The 24,695-nt window shown below is 38.1% G+C and overlaps 1 protein-coding gene across 1 annotated transcript in view; it reads left to right on the forward strand.

Moving 5' to 3' along the window:
• Positions 1-2,954: 2,954 nt before the first annotated feature.
• The window catches only part of LOC109209549, a 23,195-nt gene continuing 1,454 nt past the window's right edge, over positions 2,955-24,695 (forward strand). The window contains exons 1-4 of the mRNA XM_019372844.1: positions 2,955-3,396; positions 7,730-7,815; positions 9,073-9,219; positions 9,328-9,436. Of these exons, the coding sequence (XP_019228389.1) occupies positions 3,267-3,396; positions 7,730-7,815; positions 9,073-9,219; positions 9,328-9,436 (472 nt within the window). The 5' untranslated portion in view covers positions 2,955-3,266. The remainder of the gene's footprint in view (positions 3,397-7,729; positions 7,816-9,072; positions 9,220-9,327; positions 9,437-24,695) is intronic.

Raw genomic sequence — 24,695 nt, forward strand, 5'->3', positions numbered from 1 at the left:
TATTGTTGAGTTTCCACGGCCTCTCTTTTCAGCAGCCTTGTTGTCCTTTTCGATTCTCAACCGAACAATGAAATCTTCAAGGGACATCTCCTTGCGTTTGTGTTTCAAGTAGTTTTTGAAGTCCTTCCACTAAGGAGGCAACTTCTCAATCATTGCTGCTACTTGAAATGCTTCATTGATAACAAGACCTTCAATGAAATTTCTGTTAGTAAAAATACTAAGATTATTACTTTCAACATCAATATTAATTTGATTTATACCTTCAGCAAGGAGATCGTGAATAATCACTTGCAATTCCTAGACTTGGGTAATAACAGACTTGTTATCTACCATTTTGTAGTCCAAAAACTTTGCAGCAACAAACTTTTTCAACCCGGCATCTTCAGTTTTGTATTTCTTTTCAAGCGCAGTCCACAGTTCCTTTGACGTTTCCACGCCACTGTAGATGTTATACAAAGCATCCTCAAGCCCGCTTAGAATATAATTCTTGCACAAAAAATCTGAATGCTTCCACGCCTCAATCACAAGAAAGCCTTCAGTTTCTGGAGTTTCATCGGACAACACAGGAACATCTTCCTTGATGAACTTCTGGAGACTTAGAGTAGTCAAATAGAAGAACATCTTTTGCTGCCAGCGCTTGAAATCAATCCCGGAAAATTTTCCGGGTTTTTTCGCCGGTGCCAATGCTGCCGGTGTTGTTAGGCTTGTTGAGGCATTGGCAGTCACCATTGGAACAACTTGGTTCTCATTCTCATTAGTCATTTCTGTAAAAGAATGACACAAACGTTAAAATCACGTAGATTTTAATAGAGTACAAAACCACAAAGATTTTACTCTTCCAAAAACAGTAAGTACAAATACAGAAAATATATTAAATTCCTTAAGCTTGTTAGTTGACTGTATTTGTAAAATAATTATGGAAAATATAAACAGAAATGAACATAAACAGAAATGTCAGAAAACCAATTCGAGCCCATTGAATTCTCAGTGTTTCCTTAAGGAATTTAATCCCCTCCTAGTACCCAAGGTTATGGATTATTTCCTCCCAGGATAGAATTACACACTGGTGTAGTGGTACTTCAAACCCTAGTGTTTCAGAACACAAAGTTTGGTAGCAAATCACACTTACTTTTTGCTTTGTTTGATGCTAAAAGTATGCAGAAGAAGGAGAAGAAACTCAGAAAATCGTAGTGAAATTCTGAGCAGAATAGTGTTGTATTTATAGCCAAAGTTGGGCTGAAATCTGAAGAGGTGCAACTCTTCAGAATGGTTGTTTATGCAAAATGCCCACAGCACAAATGCCATTACATAAATGGCCATTTACTCAACAATAAAGAAGAAAAATAAAAAGGGAAAATTGAAGAGGGTAGTTGCTTTTCTGTTACCAAAACAGAAAAACGGATTGGATTTAATATTAATATTTTGATATTAATATTATGTTATTAAAATAAGTATTTAATAACATTTAATCCAAATCCGTAGCCGTAGCCGTAGCCGTAGCCGTAGCCGAGCGACGACGACTGCGCGAGGCATGCCTTCTTCTCAACTCTTTAAGAGCTAGAAGAAGAGCAATTGCTTATATACCCATAAAAAAACTCTTCCTCTTCCAATATGGGACAATGTCCATTTGTCAAGGGGGGAACGAAGCCGAAGCCGAAGCCGAGCCGAGCCGAGCGACGACGATGACGGCACGAGGCTTGCCTTCTTCTCAACTCTTTAAGAGCTAGAAGAAGAGCAATTGCTTATATACCCATAAAAAACCTCTTCCTCTTCCAATATGGGACAATGTTCATTTGCCAAGGGGAGAAACTTATTTCCCTCCATTTCCCATTCACCATCTTTTATGTATTTAATATATTAAATACACAAAAAACCCAACAAGAGATAGATTTTACATTGAAAAAACTTTATAGTAATTCTCTACGGCAAATGTCAGATCGATACTTTTAGCCTTTGAACATAGAATTTGAGGATTTCTGTATTGTCATTATTTTTCCATTTGTTGAATTGCTAAATAAAATTAAAAATCATCATTTTTAGGAACTCACATTTTTTCTTAAACTTATTTGATAACTCAAGTGTAATTAATTATTATAATATTTATGTAATTTAAAAAAAAATATTTATTGAAACGGGATACACGCGCAATGCGTATCGTAAGGCTAGTTATAAAAAAATATACTCACACCAAATATTTACCCGAATAACATAACGTATTATAGTAAAGTGACAAATTGAGGTAAAGGTCCATATTTAATTAATAATAGTTAAATAATAAAACTATATATAAAAACATATATACGTAACTATTCATGTATAACATCAAATACATACATGTTTTCTTGGGACCAATTACTTCTAGGTGATGTTAATTTTAAGATAACAATATAAGAGGATGAAATTGCACCTCCTCTATATGCTCTTAATCACCAACTGAATCTAAATATTTTGCCATATATTTTATTATATTTAAACCAACAAAAAAGTACTAGAATAAGGTTATTGGTGACTGATATGATTCTCCCATTTTATTATAAACATTTCAATTTCTTTTACTAAACATTTCAATTATTTTTTCCAAACGAAGACTTTTCTTTAGGAATATGATTCTTGGCCATTTTTGAAGGTGATTTGAAACTTAAATATTCATTTTCATGCTTAAAACTTTAAATTTTATTATATTATTGCTTAATCATGATACATTATATAATTTAGTTTAAACGCCAAATATTGACAAGTATTTTTAAGCATATCCCTCCAACTCTGATTTTCTTGGGGGTCTAGAAATATCTATGAATTTTTTTTTTTGTTTTTCAACCAACAAGTAGGAGAATAAACCAAAAGAAAAGTTATGAAAAATAGGCTAATTAATCACGAGAAAAAGTAAAAACGTGGCTATTTTGGGAAGGGGTAATAATAATAGATGTCTTGATGTCTTCTTTAATAATATGTTACACTTCTTTTCTCTTCGTTGGTTGTCATCTAAAACTCAGACAACACAGAAGAGAATAATAAAACAACCTCTTCCCTAAAACAAACAAAGTATATCACTTGAGGGAAGAGAGGAGAGACCCATTTCATAAAGTGTATGTATGTATGTATGTATGTATTTTTGTACATATATTGCATGTAAAATAATTATCTTTTCTTAAAGAGAACAAAAAAGGGGTCTTAGGGTTTTTGATCTTTCTTGATGATGATCAATTGGAATTTTTGATCTTTGTAAATTTGTAAACTTTTTCCTTTCTTGAAAATTGGGGAGAAAAATGGAAATGGTTGATCAGTCCGAATCTTCTCCTTTGGTCCCACCTTCTCTGATCACTGACCCTAGCGAGATCGATCTTGAAGCTGGTTCTTCTGAACAAATTCAGTGTAGGATTTGCCTTGAAACTGATGGTGAGTTTTTTTCCCTTTGATCCTTTAATATTTTTTTCTTGGTTTTGCAGTTTGTTTATTATTGTTTGGAATATCAGTTGGTTTGTAACTGTAAAGTAAGCTGCTTTAGGTGATTCTTGAGGCTCTGCTGTGGGAAGGAAAGTTATTTTTGGTGACTTTGTCTTGAAAATATGGGGGTTTTCCCTTTTACTGTAACCCCAAATTTCCCTTAAAAGAACATAACCGTTAATATTTTTTTCTTCTGGTTTTGCAGTTTGTCTATTATTATTGGAATATTAGTTGGTTGGAGAGTATTATTTGGAATTCTTGGTTGTTTGTAACTGTCAAGCTAGCTGCTTTAGGTGATTCTTCAGGCTCTGTTGTGGAAAAAAGAGTTTCTTTTTTCTTTTCTTTTTTGTGTGGTGAATTTGTCGTGAATATGTGGTGGTTTCCCCTTTGTGTACAAGTCAAATTACATTAGGATTCTTGTGCTGTTTGTAATTGTAAAGGAAGCTTCTTTAGGTGTCTTTTGAGGTCCTGCGATGGAAAGGAAAATTTTTGTGAATTTATCTTGAAAATACCGGGTTTTCTCCTTTTACCATAACCCCAAACTTCCTTTAAAAAAAATCCCTTAAATGTTACAACCCAAGTGTGCAAGTCAAATGAGATTTTATCACGCATTGGTGAGAGGCTTTGTTTTTATTGGGTTGAAAATTTGTAGATGTGGTGTTGGTATTGTCTGATGACACGGGAAATGAAAATGAAAATGAAAATGCTATGTGATAGTGCATCTATTCTATTTGGATCTGTTACTTATCCAAATAGTGCATCTATTCTATTTGGCTAAGAAATAGGCAAAGCTAGCAGTTACAGCGGCCAAGACTGCAACTTTTAGTCGTTTGTACGAGGAACTCGAGGGCCGAGGTGGGGATAAGAGGTTGTTCAGGCTAGCCAAGGTGCGAGAAAGGAAGGCGCGTGACTTGGACCACGTGACTTGCATCAAGGACGAAGAAGGTAGAGTTTTGTTGGATGAGGGGCTTATCCTTCTAAGATGGCAGACCTACTTCCATGGTCTCTTGAACAAGGATGGGGACAAGAGCATTGTACTGGGTGATTTGGAACTCTCCGGGAGTTGTTATGACTTTAGGTATTGTAGGCGGATTAGAGTTTATGAAGTTGAGGGGGCTATGCGTAAGATGAACAGGACAAAGCGACCGGGCCGGATGAAATTCCGGTGGAGTTCTGTAGAAGTGCAGCCAAGGCAGGCTTGGAGTGACTCACTAGGTTATTTAATGTCATTTTTAGAACGAAAAAGATGCCCGAAGAGTAGAGGTGGAGCACGATGGTTCCTGTATACAAGAACAAGCGTGATATCCAAAATTGCAATAACTATCGGGGTATCAAGCTGCGTAGCCATACTATGAAAGTCTGGGAGAGAGTGGTAGAGCTAAGGGTGAGAAGGAGTGTGTCTATTTCCGAGAACCAGTTTGTGTTTATGCCGGAGCGTTCGACTAGTATAAATAGCGTTCGCTACAGCGCTAAAAGCGTGTAGCGACGCGAGGTGAGATAGTGTCGCCATTTCTAGGCTGTTGCGTTGCGAAGAAGAAAAGCGAGCGCCTCTGCCTTTGTAGCGAGAGGCGTTGCGATGCGAGAAGCGATTTGAGGCGTTGCTATTTGAAAATAACGCTAGAAAAGGCATCGGTTTATACTAAAACAACAAAATTAGGGCTTGGGTGAAATCACTTGTTACAAGCAACCCCTTCTTCTCCAGTTAAAATTTGGGCTTGGGTTCACATCTTCTTCTTCTTCCATCGTCAGCCGTCGGCGACCCCTTCTTCACCAGGTATGTTTCTTTCTTTTCTTCTTCTTCTTCTTCTTCTCCTTTCTTCTTTTACTTTCTTCTTCTTCTAGTCGACCACCATTGCTGTTCTTCTTTTTTCTTTTTCTTCTTCTTTCTTCTTTCTTCAGTCTTCAGTGATTGCTGTTTTTCTTCTTCTTTCAGCTCTGTTTTTCTTCTCTTTCAGCCCAGCACTGTTTTTCTTTCTTCCATCATCTCTTTCAGCTCTGTTTTTCTTCTTCTTTCTTTGCTCTGTTTTTCTTCTTCTTTCATTCTTTCTTTGCTCTGTTTTTGGGTTCTTTGTTCTGTTTCTTCCATCATCTCTTTCAGCTCTGTTTTTTCAATTTGTTGCTCTGTTTTTTCAAAATCAAGCAGAGGCAGTAGCTTTATTTTTTTGTTGCTCTGTTTTTCAAAATCGAGTAGAGGCAGTAGCTTTATTTTATTCGTTGCTCTATTTTTTCAATTATATATTTATAATCTTATAGAGTAGAATTAATTGCATATGAATCTACTATGAGTCTATGACCTATGTTGCTCGGACTCTCCGAAAATGTGGTCGGATACGTGTCGGATCCTCCAAAAGTAGTGCATTTTCAAAGGATCCGACACGGGTGCGGCTACATTTTGGAGAGTCCGCGCAACATAGTCTATGACTATCTATTGAGTCTTTAATTTTTGAATGATATATTTATTAATATATTATTGTTATTGAGTTTTTAGTTATATGTATATAATATTTTATGTTTTTGTATAAATCACCGCTTCACATCAAAAAGGCGAGCGCTTCGCTGCGCGCCTCTCGCCTCAGTGAAGCGGGCACTCGTCGCTATTTGTCGCCGCGCGCTATCCAAAACACTGACTACAGAAGCCATCCGCCTTGTTAGGAGATTGATGGAGCAGTACAGGGAGAGAAAGAAAGGCTTGCATATGGTGTTCATCGACTTAGAAAAGGCGTACGATAAAGCTCCGAGGGAGGTTTTGTGGAGTTGTTTGGAGGTTAAAGGTGTACCTGTTGCCTACGTTAGGTTGATTAAGGACATGTATGATGGACCCCATCCAGACCATTTTTCGGTTATGATAGGGTAGCATCAGGGGTCGGCACTCAGCCCTTTTTTTGTTTGCTCTGGTGATGGACGTACTGACGCGCCACATCCAAGAGAAGGTGCCGTGGTGCATGCTATTTGCTGTTGATATTGTATTGATTGACGAGGCGTGAGATGGTGTGAACGCACAATTAGAGGTATGGAGGCAGACCCTGGAATCTAAAGGTTTCAAATTGAGCAGGACCAAGACAGAATACTTGGAGTGTAAGTTCAATGGCGAGACTCAAGGAGGGGAAGGGGAGGTGAGGCTGGACTCACAGGTCATCCCTAGAAGAGGGAGTTTTAAGTACCTTGGGTCTATTATTCAGGGGGATGGGGAGATTGATGAAGATGTCACACATCGTATTGGGGCAGGATGGATGAAATGGAGACTCGCTTCCGGTGTTTTATGTGATAAAAAAGTGCCATCGAAACTTGAGGGTAAGTTCTACAGAGTGGTGGTCAGACCAACAATGTTGTATGGGGCTGAGTGTTGGCCAGTCAAGATCGCTCATGTCCAGAAGATGAAGGTAGCAGAGATGAGGATGTTGAGATGGATGTGCGAGCACACCAGGCTAGATAGGATCAGAAATGAGGTTATTCGTGACAAGGTGGGTGTGGCTCCTATTGAGGACAAGATGCGGGAAGCACGGCCTAGGTGGTTTGGTCATGTGAGGAGAGCACAGACGCCCCGGTGAGGAGGTGTGAGAGGTTGACATTGGAGGGCCTACGAAGAGGTAGAGGTAGGCCAAAGAAGAGCTGGGAGAGGTGATTAGGCAAGACATGGCGCAACTTCAGCTGACCGAGGACATGACCCTTCATAGGAAGGTATGGAGATGGAGGATTAGGGTGGTAAAGTAGGTAGTCTAGAGTGTTCATAACAATAGTATTGGTACGCAGTCTCGGTTTTTGTTGGTAGTAGATTTTTTTTTATGACTAACCGTTGTTTTCTTTCATTGTAGATCATCTTACTATCTTATTATTTTTATTCTGTTTTTATATGGCTTTTTGGTATTGTCCCTTCTTGTCTATATTTTCATTATTGTCCCTTCTTGTCTATATTTTCATTAATGTGGTGCTTATGCTTTCCTGAGCCGAGGGTCTATTGGAAACAACCTCTCTATCCTCACAAGGTAAGGGTAAGGTCTGCGTACACTACCCTCCCCAGTCCCCAAGGTGTGGGATAATACTGGGTGTGTTGTTGTTGTCGTACTTATCAACGTTTTTATCTGTTCGGATTTATCAAAGAAATGAAAATAATAAGAAGCATTTAATGAAGAGGTGGCTTGAATTTTTGGTCGTTTGGGGAATGCTTGTTATCCAGGTCGTCTGTTGTTTATTTCATTCGATAGCATATCACATTATTGGGTTATATGCTGATCTTCTGCTGTTTCAGAATTGGGATACCCACAAGTGTTTTATTTTTCCTTTTCAGGTAGGGATTTTATTGCACCTTGCAAGTGCAAGGGTACATCAAAGTTTGTTCATCGGGACTGCCTTGATCATTGGCGGGCGGTGAAAGTATGTTATTTAGCTTTTGAATCTGTATTACTTAAGCAGTTTTAACCTTATTATTGTCGAAGTCGCATTGTTGCTTTTGTTTTGGAAATGCAATTCATCAAGTCTTGCCTTACTTGGAACTAATTTGTACCTGTATTGATGCATTAAAGCGTATGATCAGGTTTTGATCAGCATCATGTGTACATATGTCGTGGTGGTATAGCTTTTGGACGAGCCGCTTTACTTACAATAGTCAATTATTTGTATGTGCTTTTCATTTCAACATGCACCGTCTGTAGGTGTGATACCATGACGATGAAGTTATTAAAAAGAGGATGAGGTACACCTAATATCATTTGGAAGGAAGTTATCTCGAAAGACCTACAATCATTTTGAGTCCATGCAGACTTAGCGAATGATGAGGCACAATAGAAGAAGAAGATCTATTTAGGCGATACCAATTAGATGGTTATACATTTTAGTCATTTTAGTTGAAAGGTACTATGCTTCTTAAGAGTCTTTAGTCCTAGTAGAGATTTTTACACCAGTAAAAAATATAGAGATTTTTGGTACTTTTTATTTTGTGCAATGCTTGCCGGAGATGAATTTTAAATGAAAAAATATGGTCAGTGATGATTCATTTACCCAATCCCAGATTGTTTTGGATTGGGATGTAGTTGTTGTCTTTTCATTTCAACAGTAAGATTCAAAATTATCAAGTTGAGGCTTTGCTTTCATAGAAGCAATTAGAGGTGGCAAACGGGCGGGTCGGGTCGGATATGAGCGGGTCAAAATGGGTAATTTTAAAAAAACGGATAAATTATCCAACCCGACCCGTATTTGAGACGGATAAAACGGGTTTATCCGGCGGATAATATGGATATCCATATTATCCAACTTCTTAAATATGATCACTTATAAGAGAATTCCTACTCTTCAAACTTGAGGAACTCCAATTTGAGACTTTACAAATGTAAAAGTTAAACACATTAGTTATCCATTTGGTTAACCATTTTCTAAGTGGATAATATGGTTCTTTATCCATATTCGACCCGTTTGTAAATGGTTCATTATCCAACCCGTTTTTTGATGGATAATATGGGTGAATAACTGTTTTCTTTTAACCATTTTGCCACATCTAGAAGCAATGACTGCATAAGTTGCCTGATAAGTTCCAAGCAATTTACAGTAATCAATAGTCACCAGAATTGAATTCTTTTTTGTTAGTTAAATCATTTTATCTTTTACAGGAAGGATTAAATAATTTATATTTTACAGGAAGGATTTGCATTTTCCCATTGCACAACTTGCAAAGCTCCCTATTACTTGAGAGTTCATGTTCCTGCTGATAGAAAGTGGCGAACTTTAAAGTTCCGATTCTTTGTGACTAGAGACATTTTGTTCATCTTTCTCGCGGTTCAGCTTGTAGGTGGTTGGCCCTATTTACAGTTTTGTTCTTTGATTTTCTTAGATATTTCTTTACCTAATTTATGCAGAACATATCCAATTGAGCGCTCACCCTCTTTGTTGCAGGTTATAGCCTCACTGGGATATTTGGTTTACTTGATTGACACCCACCATAAGTCTTGGTTGCGTATGACTTGGGGGTTTGATAGCGAGCTAAGCTTCTACTATCTATGTGGTAAGACATCTCGAGCTTTCCACTAGTTATATATTCGTTAAATCTTGATGTTATCTATCAAAAAAAAAAAAAAGAAAGAAATCTGATAAGTCATGGTATTTTCTGTTGTCTTGTCCTATAAGTTTTTTTTTGTGCCAATCTTCTTTAATCTCTCTTTGTCTCTCTCATCTAAATCTTTTTCTGGAGAAAATGAAAATAGTAATACATAGTTGATATGATGTTTTGAGGAATCTTGCTTGGGGTTTGGATTATAGGTTTGGCCGAACTAGTAGCTTTGGTCCAAACCCTGTATCTGTCTTAAAAAATCCATTGAATATGTAACAAATTATTAATTTAGAACCAAGGAACTTAAAAGACTAGAATCCCGAGCCCGTAAGCTTAAAATCTTGGCACCGCCTTTGTTCTTGCTCCTCTTTATATCTTCTCTCAAGGAACGGAAATTATACCGTTCAAGGAGCTAAAGATACCATGCTTGTTTTGCTTCAATTGGTAGGCAAAATTCTTCTATGCATCAACATCCTTTAATCACCTGCTGCTCCAATAAGAATTTTTTTCTATACTGATCACCAAATAGAAAAAAGTGATATAGAGACCTTGAGTGATCATCTGATTACCTAGTGTTGAGAAATGGTTGACATATAAGCTCATACTAAAGAATCTCATTTCATGGCAGTCAACCATACCTAGAAGAATGAAAGCCTAACCTTCAATGTAGTTGAATAAACTTTTTTTTTGATAAGGTATGTACTTGAATAAACTTGAAGTACTTGCAGTCTAAAATTGATGAGCAACTCCTTAAAACAAAGAATAGTTCCATTGTAAACAAAGCAACAATATGCTCTAATTTGTAGAAACAGTGAATTCTATTTCCTTAATAATATACCAGTATCTTTATTCTTACAAGAGCTTCAAATCCTCCAGCAAGCCTGTAAATTTATTCTCTATATGTAACTCTGACTTGCTTTCACTTGACATTCACTCGAAATAAGATAGAACAAAATAAAGGCGCTAAAAGCCTAATCATATTCTTGCAAATTATTTCTTTCAAGTGAAATTTAAAATACTCCTGTTGTTTCACTTTATATGTCTTCCTTTACAATTTCTTTTAAAAAAGAATGACACCTTTCTATTTAGTTAATTTTTCATTACAACATTCTTATTTTACCTTAACGAGATTCCATCATAAGAATTACATGGCATGTTTAAGACCGCAAGGTTGAGAGGGTACTTTTGATATGCTATATACACATTTAGTTTAAGACCACAAGATTAAAAAGTTCGCTTTACATTTTTGAATTTTGTGCCTAGTCAAACTAAGACACAATAAAATGAAACTGAGGGAATAGTATATCTTCCTCGAAAACAGTCACTAATACTTAGAAATATTCTTCTCAAATGACCAAGAAAATACATTCTTCTTTTTGTATAAAATTTTAAGGGCCAATTTAAATAGATCTTTTTTGATTCAATTGTTTAAATACTATTAACTGATGTAAGATTAAGGTCTTCTCTGGGCATACAAATTCTTTATAAAAGAAGTGAAGAGGGAAAGAGACAACATAGTGGTTGTGTCTGAAAACTCCATAAATATAATTAGAGATTCATATGGTCAATGATAATAAATATTTGCTCCATCCCAATTTATGTGGCGATGTTTGACTCGACGCGGACTCGCGGAGTTTAATAAAGAGACTTCGAAACTTGTGGTGTTAAAACAAGCCATATATTTGTATGACTATGAATAATCTCATTAATGGTATAATAGGACGTTTAAAGTTAAATTGTTTCTAAATAAGGAAGTACGACGTTCTTTTGGAACTGACTACTAAGGATAGAGTAGCCACATAAATTGAGATGAGAGAATAATATTTATTAGAACTTTAAATCCTAAATGCATCAAATCCAATCCCCCCCCCCCCCCCCCCAAAAAAAAAAAAAAAGGGATAGGCTATTATGTGCCCATAATTGTTTACCCTAGTTATGGATGAGCTAATCAACACATTATAAGATGAGTTCCCATGGTGTATGCTATTTGCAGATGGCATTGTACTAATTGATAAAACCAATTAGGGTGTCAATTAAAAGCGTTGACTGTGGAGCTCTCTAGAGTAAAGGTTTTCAGGGTAAGTAGAAGTAAGACGGAATATATACATTGCAAGTCCAGTTAACATAAGAAGTTGCGATTAGATGGCATTGTGCTGCCTAAATCCAAACAATTCAAAATATCTAGGCTCGTTGTTGCAGGACTATGGAATGATCACGTAGAATCAAAATGGGATGGTTGAAGCAGGGAAATACTACCGGGTGTTATATGATAGCAGGATGTTTCTCAAGCTGAAAGGTAAGTTCTAATAGAACAATTTAAGACCAACAATGCCATGTGACAGTGAATGTTGGGCTGCTAAAAGTCCAACACATCCATAAGATGGGTGTCCCGGAGATGTGAATGCTAAGATGGATGTGCGGTCAAACAAGAATCGACAAGATTAAAAATGATCCATTTGTTAAAAGGGTGCAAGTGACACACATCGAGGATAAAATGAGAGAAGGTCTTTTGAGATGATTTGGTAAATGTTTTGTGCATATCTCCAGATGCACCTACCTTATCAAAAAAAAAAAAAAAATCTCCAGACCCACCTATCCATCGGTGGGTGAGTGAATATGTTAAAAAGGTCGAGTCAGGCCTAAACTTACATAGGAGGAAGTTGTCTCGAAAGATTTATGGTCTCTTAGAAATAATGCCGACTTAGCGAAAGATAAGGCACAATGGAAGAGAAAGACTTGTGTAGGCGATGCCAATTAGTTGAGAATATAGGCATGTTAACATATTTACTTTAGGTCCTATACTTTAGGAGCCTTTTGGCCCTGTTAGAGATTTTTATGCCAGTGAGAGATATAGAGAACTTCTAATACTCATTTTTTTACTAGTACCCAAGGGTGTGGCCTGGTGATCAGTGAAGTGGGTGTTCAGGTTTAAATTCCAGCTGAAGCAAAAACACTAGGTGATTTCTTTCCAATTTTTCAAGCCTTAGCGGAGAGTTACCTGGTACCTGTTGCTGGTGGGAGGTGGCAGTTATCCCGTAGAATTAGTCGAGGAGCGCCCAAGCTAGCCCGGACAACACAATTATGAAAAACTCTTTTTTTTTTGTTGCTTTTTTGTATGATGTTGGCCTGAGATAAACTTAAAGGTGGAATGTTATTAGTGAGAATTCATATAGCCGACCCAACTTATTTGGGATTGAGGCGTAGTAGTGGTTCTTATTATTGAGAATACTAAACAAAGGATGATGTCAATTGGATTTAAAAATACATTTAAAGAAGTTTCGAAATGGCAAAATACTCTCTCCTGATGGATATTGCTGGAGAGATCTCATAGATTGTGTTTTCTGCTTCAATTAATTAATTTGAAAAGAGGAATAAATAGAGTCCGAAACTTTTCTAATGTTTTTTTTGGACAAAAAGCACGTTTCTACTACTAAAAAAAAAGTTACATAACTACCTAAAACGCAGTACTATACTGCGAATTACTTTAACGGAAATTTAGCCGTTAAAGTAATTCGCAGTATAGTACTACGTATTATTAAAAAAAAAATTAAGAAATTTGCAGTACAATACTGCGAAGTACTTAAACGCAGTACTGTACTGTGTTTCACTCTGATTTTGGGCCCCAGCTTTATTTTATTAAAGCAATTCGCAGTACTATACTGCGTTTAAGTAATTTGCAATATAGTATTGCGAATTGCTTTAATAAAATAAAGCCCCTTCTTCTTTCCCAAGACAACGACAGAGTCCCCTCCCCCATTAAAAAAACGAGCAGTGTTCTGGTCCCCCCATCCACCGTCAAAGTTAAAAAGAAAATATTTGGGCCCCACCCGTCACCCAGAAAGCAAAGAGTATAGGTCCCGCACACAAGAGAAGCTTTGGATTCGTTCATTCGGGTGCAAAAATTCGATTTCAATCAAATTCAAAAAACTTAAATCGAGGTATTTCGATTTTTTTATGTCGAAACTCGTATAGTACATGCATATTTGTATTGTTGAATATGTTTCCATGTTAATTTGTGTTATGTTTGTGCTTAAATTTGTATCTTATTTATACCCGGATTGATTTATTAACTTTGAGACAAAAAATTGTTAAAATTTGATAAATAATTTGTATTGTTAATGTTATGTTTTTATTTGGTTAAATAATAAATAAATATTATTTATTTAGTTTGTTGTTCATATTTGTATGTTATGTTTGTTGTTTTTATATGTAATAGTGACCTTTTAGCGTAGTAAAATAAAGAGCCTTTTAGCGTAGTAAAATATAGAGCCTTTTAGGGTAGTAAAATATAGAGCCTTTTAGCTTAGTAAAATATTGAGCCTTTTAGCGTAGAGTCTTGTAGTTACCGGGCGTCAAATATCGAGCCTGGAACCCATACATAATTATTCAGTCCAATTCAATAATTTTTAATTTAATTCTTTAAATAAACAAAATTCCATCGGTAACTGAAATTCACACGCATAATAATTAACGATAACTTGGTGCGACCGGGCCTCAAATATCGAGCCTGGAACCCATACATAATTATTCAGTCCAATATTAATTATTTAATTTATTAAGCTAACAAAATTCTAAAAATGTTGAAATTGGCACACATAATAATTAAGTATAGCTTGGTGCTATATCGAGCCTGGAAGCCATACATAATTATTAAGTCAAATTTAATTTAATTTATTAAGCTAACAAAATTCTAAAAATGTTGAAATTGGCACACATAATAATTAAGTATGGCTTGGTGCTATATTAAAACTAACAAATTTCTAAAAATTTTGAAAATGACACACATAATAATTGAGTATAGCTTGGTGCTACCGGGCCTCAAATATCGAGCCTGGAAGCCATACATAATTATTAAGTCCAATTCAAGAATTTTTAATTTAATTTATTAAACTAATAAATTTCTAAAAAATGTTGAAATTGGCACACATAATAATTAAGTATAGCTTGGTGCTACCGGGCCTCAAATATCGAGCCTGGAAGCCATAGATAATTACTCAGTCCAATATTAAAAATAATTCTTTAATTTATTAAACTAACACACACAATTAATTTTGTTTAAATTATAGTAGACGACATGGCCTTTCCTCCGCCTGCGCATCCTGGACCTGCCGAGGATCAGCTATTAGTGTTGCAGGGCGACCATAGGTCCTCCTTTGTATGGGAGGGACAGCTATCGGAGCAGGCTCTCCGCCCCAGGAGACCTGACGATTTGTGGGAGTTCATCGTGGAGCATCCTTTCCATGCCCGCGTAGTCGCGCGCCTACAGGCTACGGGCTTCTATACGATTTTTGAGCTTGGACGGATGCAGCTTGATTGGTCTCTTATCACGGCCTTGGTAGAGCGGTGGCGACCGGAGACGCACACTTTTCACTTGCCCACTGGAGAGGCCACCATCACGCTGGAGGATGTTCAGGTTTTGTACGGGCTGCGCGTAGATGGACAGGCCGTGGCACTGCCCCAGTACATTAGATCCATGACGCGTGCACAATTTTTGGATATGATGGGGCAGTTTATTGGTTATAGACCTCAGGGTGACACTGGGGCCGTCGCGTTGCTTTGTCAGCCATCAGAGATCATATGGCATTTTTGCACCCAGACATTATCGGCGAGACGGAGGATCTCCATATTGAGAGGTACACACGGTTGGCGCTGCTCCTGCTTTTCGGGTGTGTCTTGTTCCCGAACACTTTGGGGAGTAAAGTGAGTATGCGCTTTCTCCATCATCTTCAGCGGCTAGATGATTTACCACAATACAGCTGGGGTGCTGCTGTTCTCGCATACCTGTATAGGAGCATGTGCAGGGCGAGCATAAGCCCAGCGGTGGACATATGTGGTTTTCTGCCCCTCCTACAGGTGACAACATTTTCGAATACTCTGTTCATTACTCCGAATTCTATATGGTCGAAATGACTCATAAATTTTACATCAACCTTTTATCTTAGGTTTGGGCCTGGCAGCGGATCATGCCGTTGCAGCCACCTCTACCACCACTTGCGCCCGGTGAGGCTTATCCGTTTCTCCCTCTAGCTTCTAGGTGGATTCTCCGGCGTGGGAACTACCGAGGGAGCGATGCTCATCATAATCTCCCCCTTGTCAGGGATGTGTTAGATATGCTGGTGGACGGACAGGTAAATATATACCTACACTTGCTTGTTTTAAATTGAGTTGTGTTGCGCATACTCACTTTTATGTTATTATTTGGTAGTTCATCTGGACGCCATACAGCGACGAGTTGCTAGCTCAGCTGCCCGATATTTGCTCAGTCGACCGACTGCTTTGGAGCACCTCCGTCCCGATATTCTTCTTCGATATGCTTGAGTATCATGCCACAGAGCGTGTGCTTCGCCAGTTTCACCGTCCCCAGCCTATACCGGGGGAGCCTGGATGGGTGGCTACACACTATCAGCGGGACGACCGTGCCAGGGTGGACGATATATATATATGGGATGGCTAGAGCAGCAGGTCCATATTTGGGAGGAGCGAGGTCACCGTATTCCGCCACCACCTACATTTACCCAGGAGGCCACTATTCATCTGTATACGTCATGGTACCGCGTCACACCCGACTGATGATCCGGAACCCCATTCATGTACTTGGCGAGTATTGGAGTCCAATACTCCAGAACTACGGATATTCCAACTAGGGACGGGGTCATAACTTGGTCTGTAGCGATCGCCAGACCAAGTTATGACCCCGTCCCTAGTTGGAATATGCGTAGTTCTGGAGTATTGGACTCCAATACTCGCCAAGTACATGAATGAGGTTCCGGATCATCAGTCGGGTGTGACGGTGGTACCATGACGTATACAGATGAATAATGGCCTCCTGGGTAAATGTAGGTGGTGGCGGAATACGGTGACCTCGCTCCTCCCAAATATGGACCTGCTGCTCTAGCCATCCCATATATATATCGTCCACCCTGGCACGGTCGTCCCGCTGATAGTGTGTAGCCACCCATCCAGGCTCCCCCGGTATAGGCGGGGGACGGTGAAACTGGCGAAGCACACGCTCTGTGGCATGATACTCAACCATATCGAAGAAGATCATCGGGACGGAGGTGCTCCAAAGCAGTCGGTCGACTGAGCAAATATCGGGCAGCTGAGCTAGCAACTCGTCGCTGTATGGCGTCCAGATGAACTACCAAATAATAACATAAAAGTGAGTATGCGCAACACAACTCAATTTAAAACAAGCAAGTGTAGGTATATATTTACCTGTCCGTCCACCAGCATATCTAACACATCCCTGACAAGGGGGAGATTATGATGAGCATCGCTCCCTCGGTAGTTCCCACGCCGGAGAATCCACCTAGAAGTTAGAGGGAGAAACGGATAAGCCTCACCGGGCGCAAGTGGTGGTAGAGGTGGCTGCAACGGCATGATCCGCTGCCAGGCCCAAACCTAAGATAAAAGGTTGATGTAAAATTTATGAGTCATTTCGACCATATAGAATTCGGAGTAATGAACAGAGTATTCGAAAATGTTGTCACCTGTAGGAGGGGCAGAAAACCACATATGTCCACCGCTGGGCCCATGCTCGCCCTGCACATGCTCCTATACAGGTATGCGAGAACAGCAGCACCCCAGCTGTATTGTGGTAAATCATCTAGCCGCTGAAGATGATGGAGAAAGCGCATACTCACTTTACTCCCCAAAGTGTTCGGAACAAGACACACCCGAAAAGCAGGAGCAGCGCCAACCGTGTGTACCTCTCAATATGGAGATCCTCCGTCTCGCCGGTAATGTCTGGGTGCAAAAATGCCATATGATCTCTGATGGCTGACAAAGCAATGCGACTGCCCCCAGCGTCACCCTGAGGTCTATAACCAGTAAACTGCCCCATCATATCCAACATCTGTGCACGCGTCATGGATCTAATGTACTGGGGCAGTGCCACGGCCTGTCCATCTACGCGCAGCCCGTACAAAACCTGAACGTCCTCCAGCGTGATGGTGGCCTCTCCAGTGGGCAAGTGAAAAGTGTGCGTCTCCGGTCGCCACCGCTCTACCAAGGCCGTGATAAGAGACCAATCAAGCTGCATCCGTCCAAGCTCAAAAATCGTATAGAAGCCCGTAGCCTGTAGGCGCGCGACTACGCGGGCATGGAAAGGATGCTCCACGATGAACTCCCACAAATCGTCAGGTCTCCTGGGGCGGAGAGCCTGCTCCGATAGCTGTCCCTCCCATACAAAGGAGGACCTATGGTCGCCCTGCAACACTAATAGCTGATCCTCGGCAGGTCCAGGATGCGCAGGCGGAGGAAAGGCCATGTCGTCTACTATAATTTAAACAAAATTAATTGTGTGTGTTAGTTTAATAAATTAAAGAATTATTTTTAATATTCGGACTAAGTAATTATCTATGGCTTCCGGGCTCGATATTTGAGGCCCGGTAGCACCAAGCTATACTTAATTATTATGTCTGGCCCAATTTCAACATTTTTTAAGAAATTTTATTAGTTTAATAAATTAAATTAAAAATTCTTGAATTGGACTTAATAATTATGTATGGCTTTCAGGCTCGATATTTGAGGCCCGGTAGCACCAAGCTATACTTAATTATTATGTGTGTCATTTTCAACATTTTTTAGAAATTTGTTAATTTAATAAATTAAATTAAATAATTAATATTGGACTGAATAATTATGTATGGCTTCCAGGCTCGATATTTGAGGCCCCGGTCGCACCAAGTTATCGTTAATTATTATGCGTGTAAAATTTCGGTTACCGATGGAATTTTGTTTATTTTAAAGAATTAAATTAAAAATTATTGAATTTGACTGAATAATTATGTATGGGTTCCAGGCTCGATATTTGACGCCCGGTAACTACAGAGACTCTACGCTAAAAGGGCTCTATATTTTACTACGCTAAAAGGCTCTATATTTTACTACGCTAAAAGGCTCTTTATTTTACTACGCTAAAAGGTCACTATTACATATAAAAACAACAAACATAACATACAATATGAACAACAAACTAAATAAATATATTTTATTTATTATTTAACCAAATAAAACATAACATTAACAATACAAATTATTTATCAAATTTTAATAATTTTATTGTCTCAAAGCTAATAAATCAATCCGGGTATAAATAAGATACAAATTTAAACACAAACATAACACAAATTAACATGGAAACATATTCAACAATACAAATATGCATGTACTATACGAGTTTCGACATAAACAAAATCGAAATACCTCGATTTAAGTTTTTTGAATTTGATTGAAATCGAATTTTTGCACCCGAATGAACGAATCCAAAGCTTCTCTTGTGTGCGGGACCTATACTCTTTGCTTTCTGGGTGACGGGTGGGGCCCAAATTTTTTTTTTAAACTTTGACGGGGGGTGGGGGGACCAGAACAGTGCTCGTTTTTTTAATTGGGGGGGGGGGGGGACGGACTCTGTCGTTGTCTTGGGGAAGAAAAAGGGGCTTTATTTTATTAAAACAATTCGCAGTACTATACTGCGAATTACTTAAACGCAGTATAGTACTGCGAATTGCTTTAATAAAATAAAGCTGGGGCCCAATTTAAGTAATTCGCAGTATTCTACTGCGAATTCCTTTAAAAAAAATAATTTTTTAGTAATACGCAGTACTATACTGCGAATTACTTTAACGGCTAAATTTCCGTTAAAGTAATTCGCAGTATAGTACTGCGTTTTAGGTAGTTATGTTACTTTTTTTTTTAAGTAGTAGAAACGTGCTTTTTGTCCAAAAAAGCATTAGAAAAGTTTCGGACAATATCTTAGATCAAGTTGGCGAGTAGGTTTCACAGATTAGTACCTTTGCTGAAAATGATAACAAGCTAGAGTAATAGCCTGTGGAGGGTGTACTAAGAGGAACTTGAAAGATTCCATGAGTCTTTTTTATTTTTAAGAGAATCCTCCACCTAACTATTCTTAAGGCCACTACTTTTTTTTTGTTGTTAATTTTTTACATAATCAAGAAATCCCGAGCAATGGCGTAAGGTTTGAAACTCAATGGGTAAGGGGCCCGCCCATCTTGCCTTCTCTACTTAAGTATCAATATTATATGATTTGAGTTTCTACTATTTTCTAGAATTGATGAATACATTGTGCTAAATGTTTTCTCCTCCGTGAATTTTGGTTTATCAAATCAGTTGGGCTTATTTCACGTTGAATACTGCACCTGTGTTCAAAACCATTTCTTGACATGTAGCACAGTTAGTTTACGTTTGGTTTGTTTCCTGAAAGTATCCATGCTAATCTAAGGAAGTGTGAATTGATTTAGACTGTTTCCTGAAAGTATCCATGCTAATCAGGATAAGTACATGTTAATGTACCTCATATTATAATGATTGTGCACATACTTGTCATATGTGTTGAGCAATGGCATATGTAATCCTTGGATATCGAATTTGTTTTGTAAATTGAGTAAATAGTATACACTAAAGTGTCGTATTCGGATTGATTTATGAGACTTGTTCACTCCTCTATGGGGGATATTACTAGATTATGACATATAATAGGTTGCCCAAAGGGGGTTTATTATGTATTTAAATTTGATGTTTTTGATGAGGGCCGTTATATGAGAATATTTTTATTTAGTAAATTTGTTCTGTCTGCCTAAAGGTGATAGGTTCCTAATAGTGAAATATTTTCTTGCCCTGGCCAAAGGGATGGGTTTCTAATATTGAAATATTTTTTTGCCTAGCTTAAAGGAGGGTGACCTGTTGATGCTGTTGGACTCATTGTTGTGACAAAATCATTATTCTTATACCTTGCTATTCCCATTCATGTTATGTTATGTACAATTACTATTACTTTGAACAGTCCTGTCAAGGTCCAACTTTAGGAGATGGAAGGAGGATTTTGAATTTGCTGTTGGCATGGCTGATATAGATCAGGTTTTGCATGAATATAAGCCACCACCTCTCAATAACTCTAGCACAACTGTTGAAAGAGATAATTATGCAATATGAGAGAGATCTAATTGGCTATGCATCCTCGCCTTTGGAAGGTCAATTTCTGAACATCTCAAGTGTGGCTTGCCTGATATTCTTAATGTTAAGAAATTTCTTGTCCTAGTGAAACAAAGATATCTTGTATCCAACAACGCTGAGACCGGAGAAAATGAGTAAACTTGCGGGATGAAGTCTAATAACACTGAAGGGGTTAGGGATTATATATTTAAGATGTTTTACTTGCAATTTAAACTAAAAGCTCTAAACATAGCTTTAAACATAGTTCTTTTGGATGCTTATTGTTCACTCTTCTCTTTAACTCCTTGTTTGCTGGATTTAGCTAGATGAAAACTGCCTATAATACTCAGAAAGGAGTTTTGGTCAATTAATGAACTCATCTAAAAATGTGTTGTTGAAGAAAAGATAAGGGTGAGATTGCCTTACTTGTTTCCAATGAATCGAAAACAAGCTCTAGTAAAGGGCCTAGGAAATTTCAAAGGTTTGATCATCAAACTTTTAAGAAAGGTCAAAATATTTTACATGCCGTTTGGTGTTCTGGACTTTTTTTAAAAGTATGATGACTAGACCATTGAAACTTATTAAGTTAGTAGAGCTTGCTTTGGAATCATGGGAAACAAGGAAGTCAGTCTCACCCATCCCTTTTTTAAGTTTTCCTCTTTGACAACACATTTCGAGATGAGGTCATTAATTTTCCGAGTTTCATATTGAGTGTTATAGGTTGTTTAATCTGGCTAAACTCAACAAGCAAGGAGTTAAGAGCAGTGGGAACAATATAAGCATTCGGAAGAACTATGTCTAGAGCTTTTAGTTTAGACTGAATGTAAACCAGCTTACGTATAACCTTCAACCCCTCCAGTGTTATCATACTTCGGTCCAACATGTTTTACTCATTAGATCTCCGGTCTCGTCCTTATTTGATACAAGGTATCTTTGTTCCTCTTAGGCAAGAAACTTCTTAGCATTGACAGTATCAAGCAAGTTGTTCTTTTGATAATTGACCTTTTAAATGCAAGGATGCATAAGCCTATTAAATCTCTCACTTAGCATAATTATCTCTTTTAGTTGTTGCGCTAGAGGTGGTGGCTCATTTTTCACACGAAGCTTGATCTATATTGTCCATGCCTAAAGTATATTCAAGATCGTCTTTCCATCTTTTAAAGTTGGGCCCCGGCATGAACTTCAACATTGTTGTTCAAAGTGATGGTTTAACTGTACATAACACCACATGAATAGGATTTATCATAACAACAAAGCATAAGAATGATGATATTATCACAACAATAAGTCCAACCGCATCAATAGGTTGCCCTCCTCTGGGAATGGCAAGGAAATATTCCAATATTGTAGAAATTCGATGTACTTTCTTATGGAACCTAATTTTATTACAACATCATGATTATTCACTTCTGTAGAAATTTTAATATGAACTAAACTTTTTACAATATAAATGGAACACCAGCCAGAGGCGGTTATAGCTCTTGGCTCAATTTTCTCTGTCACACGCATAATATTTGTATGTGCGAACGAATATCTGCAAAAAATTGAAAATTACAACACACTAGCACCTAAATATATACATATATGAAATAAACTGCACCACTCCGATTCTACCACTCTAAGTTCTGGGTTCTTACCAACTGCTTTATCTGACATGTACCCACTGCCTGTTTGCCATAGGTAGTGAATATTTCCTGAAGCCTTTATCCAGAGTGTTGTGACCATGGTCAGCTACCTAACTGTGATTTCTGATGCTGTTTGATATGATTGAATTTACCCCAAATATGTGGACGACAGAAGTTTGATATCAATTTGCTATGTATCAGCAAATATAAAATACCAGCTGATGTGCGTTCTCATTATCAAGTTGTCATTATAGAATCCCATGCTGCACTTTATACAAAAGCTGTCCAGTCATGTTGTTCAAAGTGACGGTGTAACTGTACCTAACACCACATGAATAGGATTTATGCACCTTTTCGAGTTTTGCTAGGCCAAACTGCTTTGGAAGGGAACAATCTCCTCCCTTCTGAGGAGTCTCGTGTAAAAGGTTTTAACAGAAAAATTACCTCCTGGGTGTGATGTAAAATTGTTATTCAGAATTTTGTACTTTGCAGCATTCTTAGAGCATAATAGAAACATGTCGCGCTTAGATTACTAGCAAAGATTAATAAAGCACGTGCATGAATAGCTTTATAATTGGCAATTAGTAACTACAAAATTATCTGCTGAAGCACCTGCTCTGCTGCTGCACGGGAAGGTTAAGCTTGGAAGTCAATGGTAGTAGTTATCGTTGGGAGGATGAAAGATGGTGAATTATTGGGATTACGTATTTCAACGGGCTTTCTGTGTTTCTAGAAGTCATTAAGTGTATGTTTGGTAGCTAATATACTTTAAGGGGTAATCCTTGTTTCTAGAGGACGTTAAAGTGATGCATGGTGGCTGGTTAACATTCAACGGAATCATAAATGATGGGACCATGATGGAGTCCTATGTTTTCCTTTTCTTCCCTTGCGACTAGGTTATGGTTTTATTAGCAAATGTGCTTACGTAGTGTTTTTGTTTTCTTTACAAGAATATTATAAATAAACTAAGTGAACCACTGATTTTGGTCCCCAAGATCAGCTCCACCCATTAATAGGTTCTATCAAAATAAGAAAGTAACCAAAAATAGTGGGAAGTTGAGAAATGGTGGAAAAAGAAGATAAAAACATAAATCTGAGAATGGAAGGTGGAAAAGTGGACGAGGTAGGTCTACAGTCAGTCACATGTAAGGGAAGTCAAAAAACTCATATAATCTCTCTGAAGTAATTATACTTTCGCAACAGAAGTAAAGGATATATATAGGTGATACCAACTAGTGGTGTTTAAGGTTTTATTATTGTTATAGGGCTAACTTGCATTAGGTCTGGTGTTCATTTGGAGTCTCTTTAATCTTGTTAGAGACTTGTTGTAAGTATAAATTTTAGTAGAACCTCTAATTTTTTTTTAAAGAAACTTCTAATTTTGCTTATAAAGGAATAAGTACTTATTAAAAAGTTGCTCATAAAGGACTAATTATTTAGTATTGGAATGAAATAGACTTGAATAGAGAGGGATAGATAGAAAGAATTTGTTTATCTGACCTAACTAAATTGTGAGAGAGGCATAGTTGGATGATTTGGGATGGGTGAGGGGTGGAGGACGAGAGTAGATTTGGGCTGCGGGACAGAGTGAAGGAAGAGTTTTCTGGTGGTAGTCGTGGGAGTTCCCCAGATTTGAGGGAACTGGACAGTCTTGTGAAATCTGAATCAGGCAGGATGAGTTAGTGGGACCTAGGGTTCAGGAAGGAAAGAAGGTTTTAACCCTTGTCTAGTTAGTATGCGAGGTGTGGGAAAAATCAGCACAGAAGGGCCAAGCATGTCATTTTGCAAGTTTTTCCGAAGGGATACATGGCTAACCACAATCTAAGTAACTTCACTCTGCAAACAAACAATTTTACGCAATCTAGGTAGCTGTCAATCTTGATTTGATTTTGAGTCCCCTCTTATGATGGGGTAGGAGGAGCTTGAGTTGCTATCACAAGTCTAGTTTTGTTAGGAATAGGGATAAATTAGGTTATTTGGTTTTGGAGGAAGGAGGCGGTAGGTTGAGGAATAGAAATAGGTTAAATAGGTAAAGAAAGGAACTAAAACAGCCTCTCTACCTTCACTGGGTAGGGGTAAGGTCTGCGTACAACCTCCCCAGACCCCACATGTGAAAATATACTGGGTATGTTGTTGTTGCTAGGTAGTCGTCAGTCTTATGACACAACCAAACAGTGGATGAGTTTTGCACTCTCTTATTGGCAGTCAGCTATCAGAGTATTTTGTTGTGCAAAATATTTGCATGGCTATCCCAAAGTATTTATGTTGTAGGAGTTCAAACCCTGCATGTGCTTGGACAGCTTAGACTAAGCATTGCTGGGTTTTCACCTTTCTATTCCTTGTGATGAAAGCATAAAGTAACCACCACCTTCTGCGACAAAAATACTGGAGCCAACTCAAAATTACAGGAGAAAAAGAGAAACAGGAGCAAGCGATATGGAGAAAGAGGGGATTTAATCATTGCGGCGACATTGGTCTGTTTCTTGCTCATCTCGGTGCAGTAGCATTAATCTATTTCTGCCTAGGGAAGAGACGTCCCCATTCTTTATGCCCATTGAGGCCTGGAAGGAACATTGATTGTTCACAAATTTTAAAAGCAAATGATAGTTATTGCAGCGATAATTGTGTCTTCCCCC

Source organism: Nicotiana attenuata, unplaced genomic scaffold, assembly GCF_001879085.1.
Source record: "Nicotiana attenuata strain UT unplaced genomic scaffold, NIATTr2, whole genome shotgun sequence".
In the NCBI taxonomy this organism is placed as follows: Eukaryota; Viridiplantae; Streptophyta; class Magnoliopsida; order Solanales; family Solanaceae; genus Nicotiana; species Nicotiana attenuata.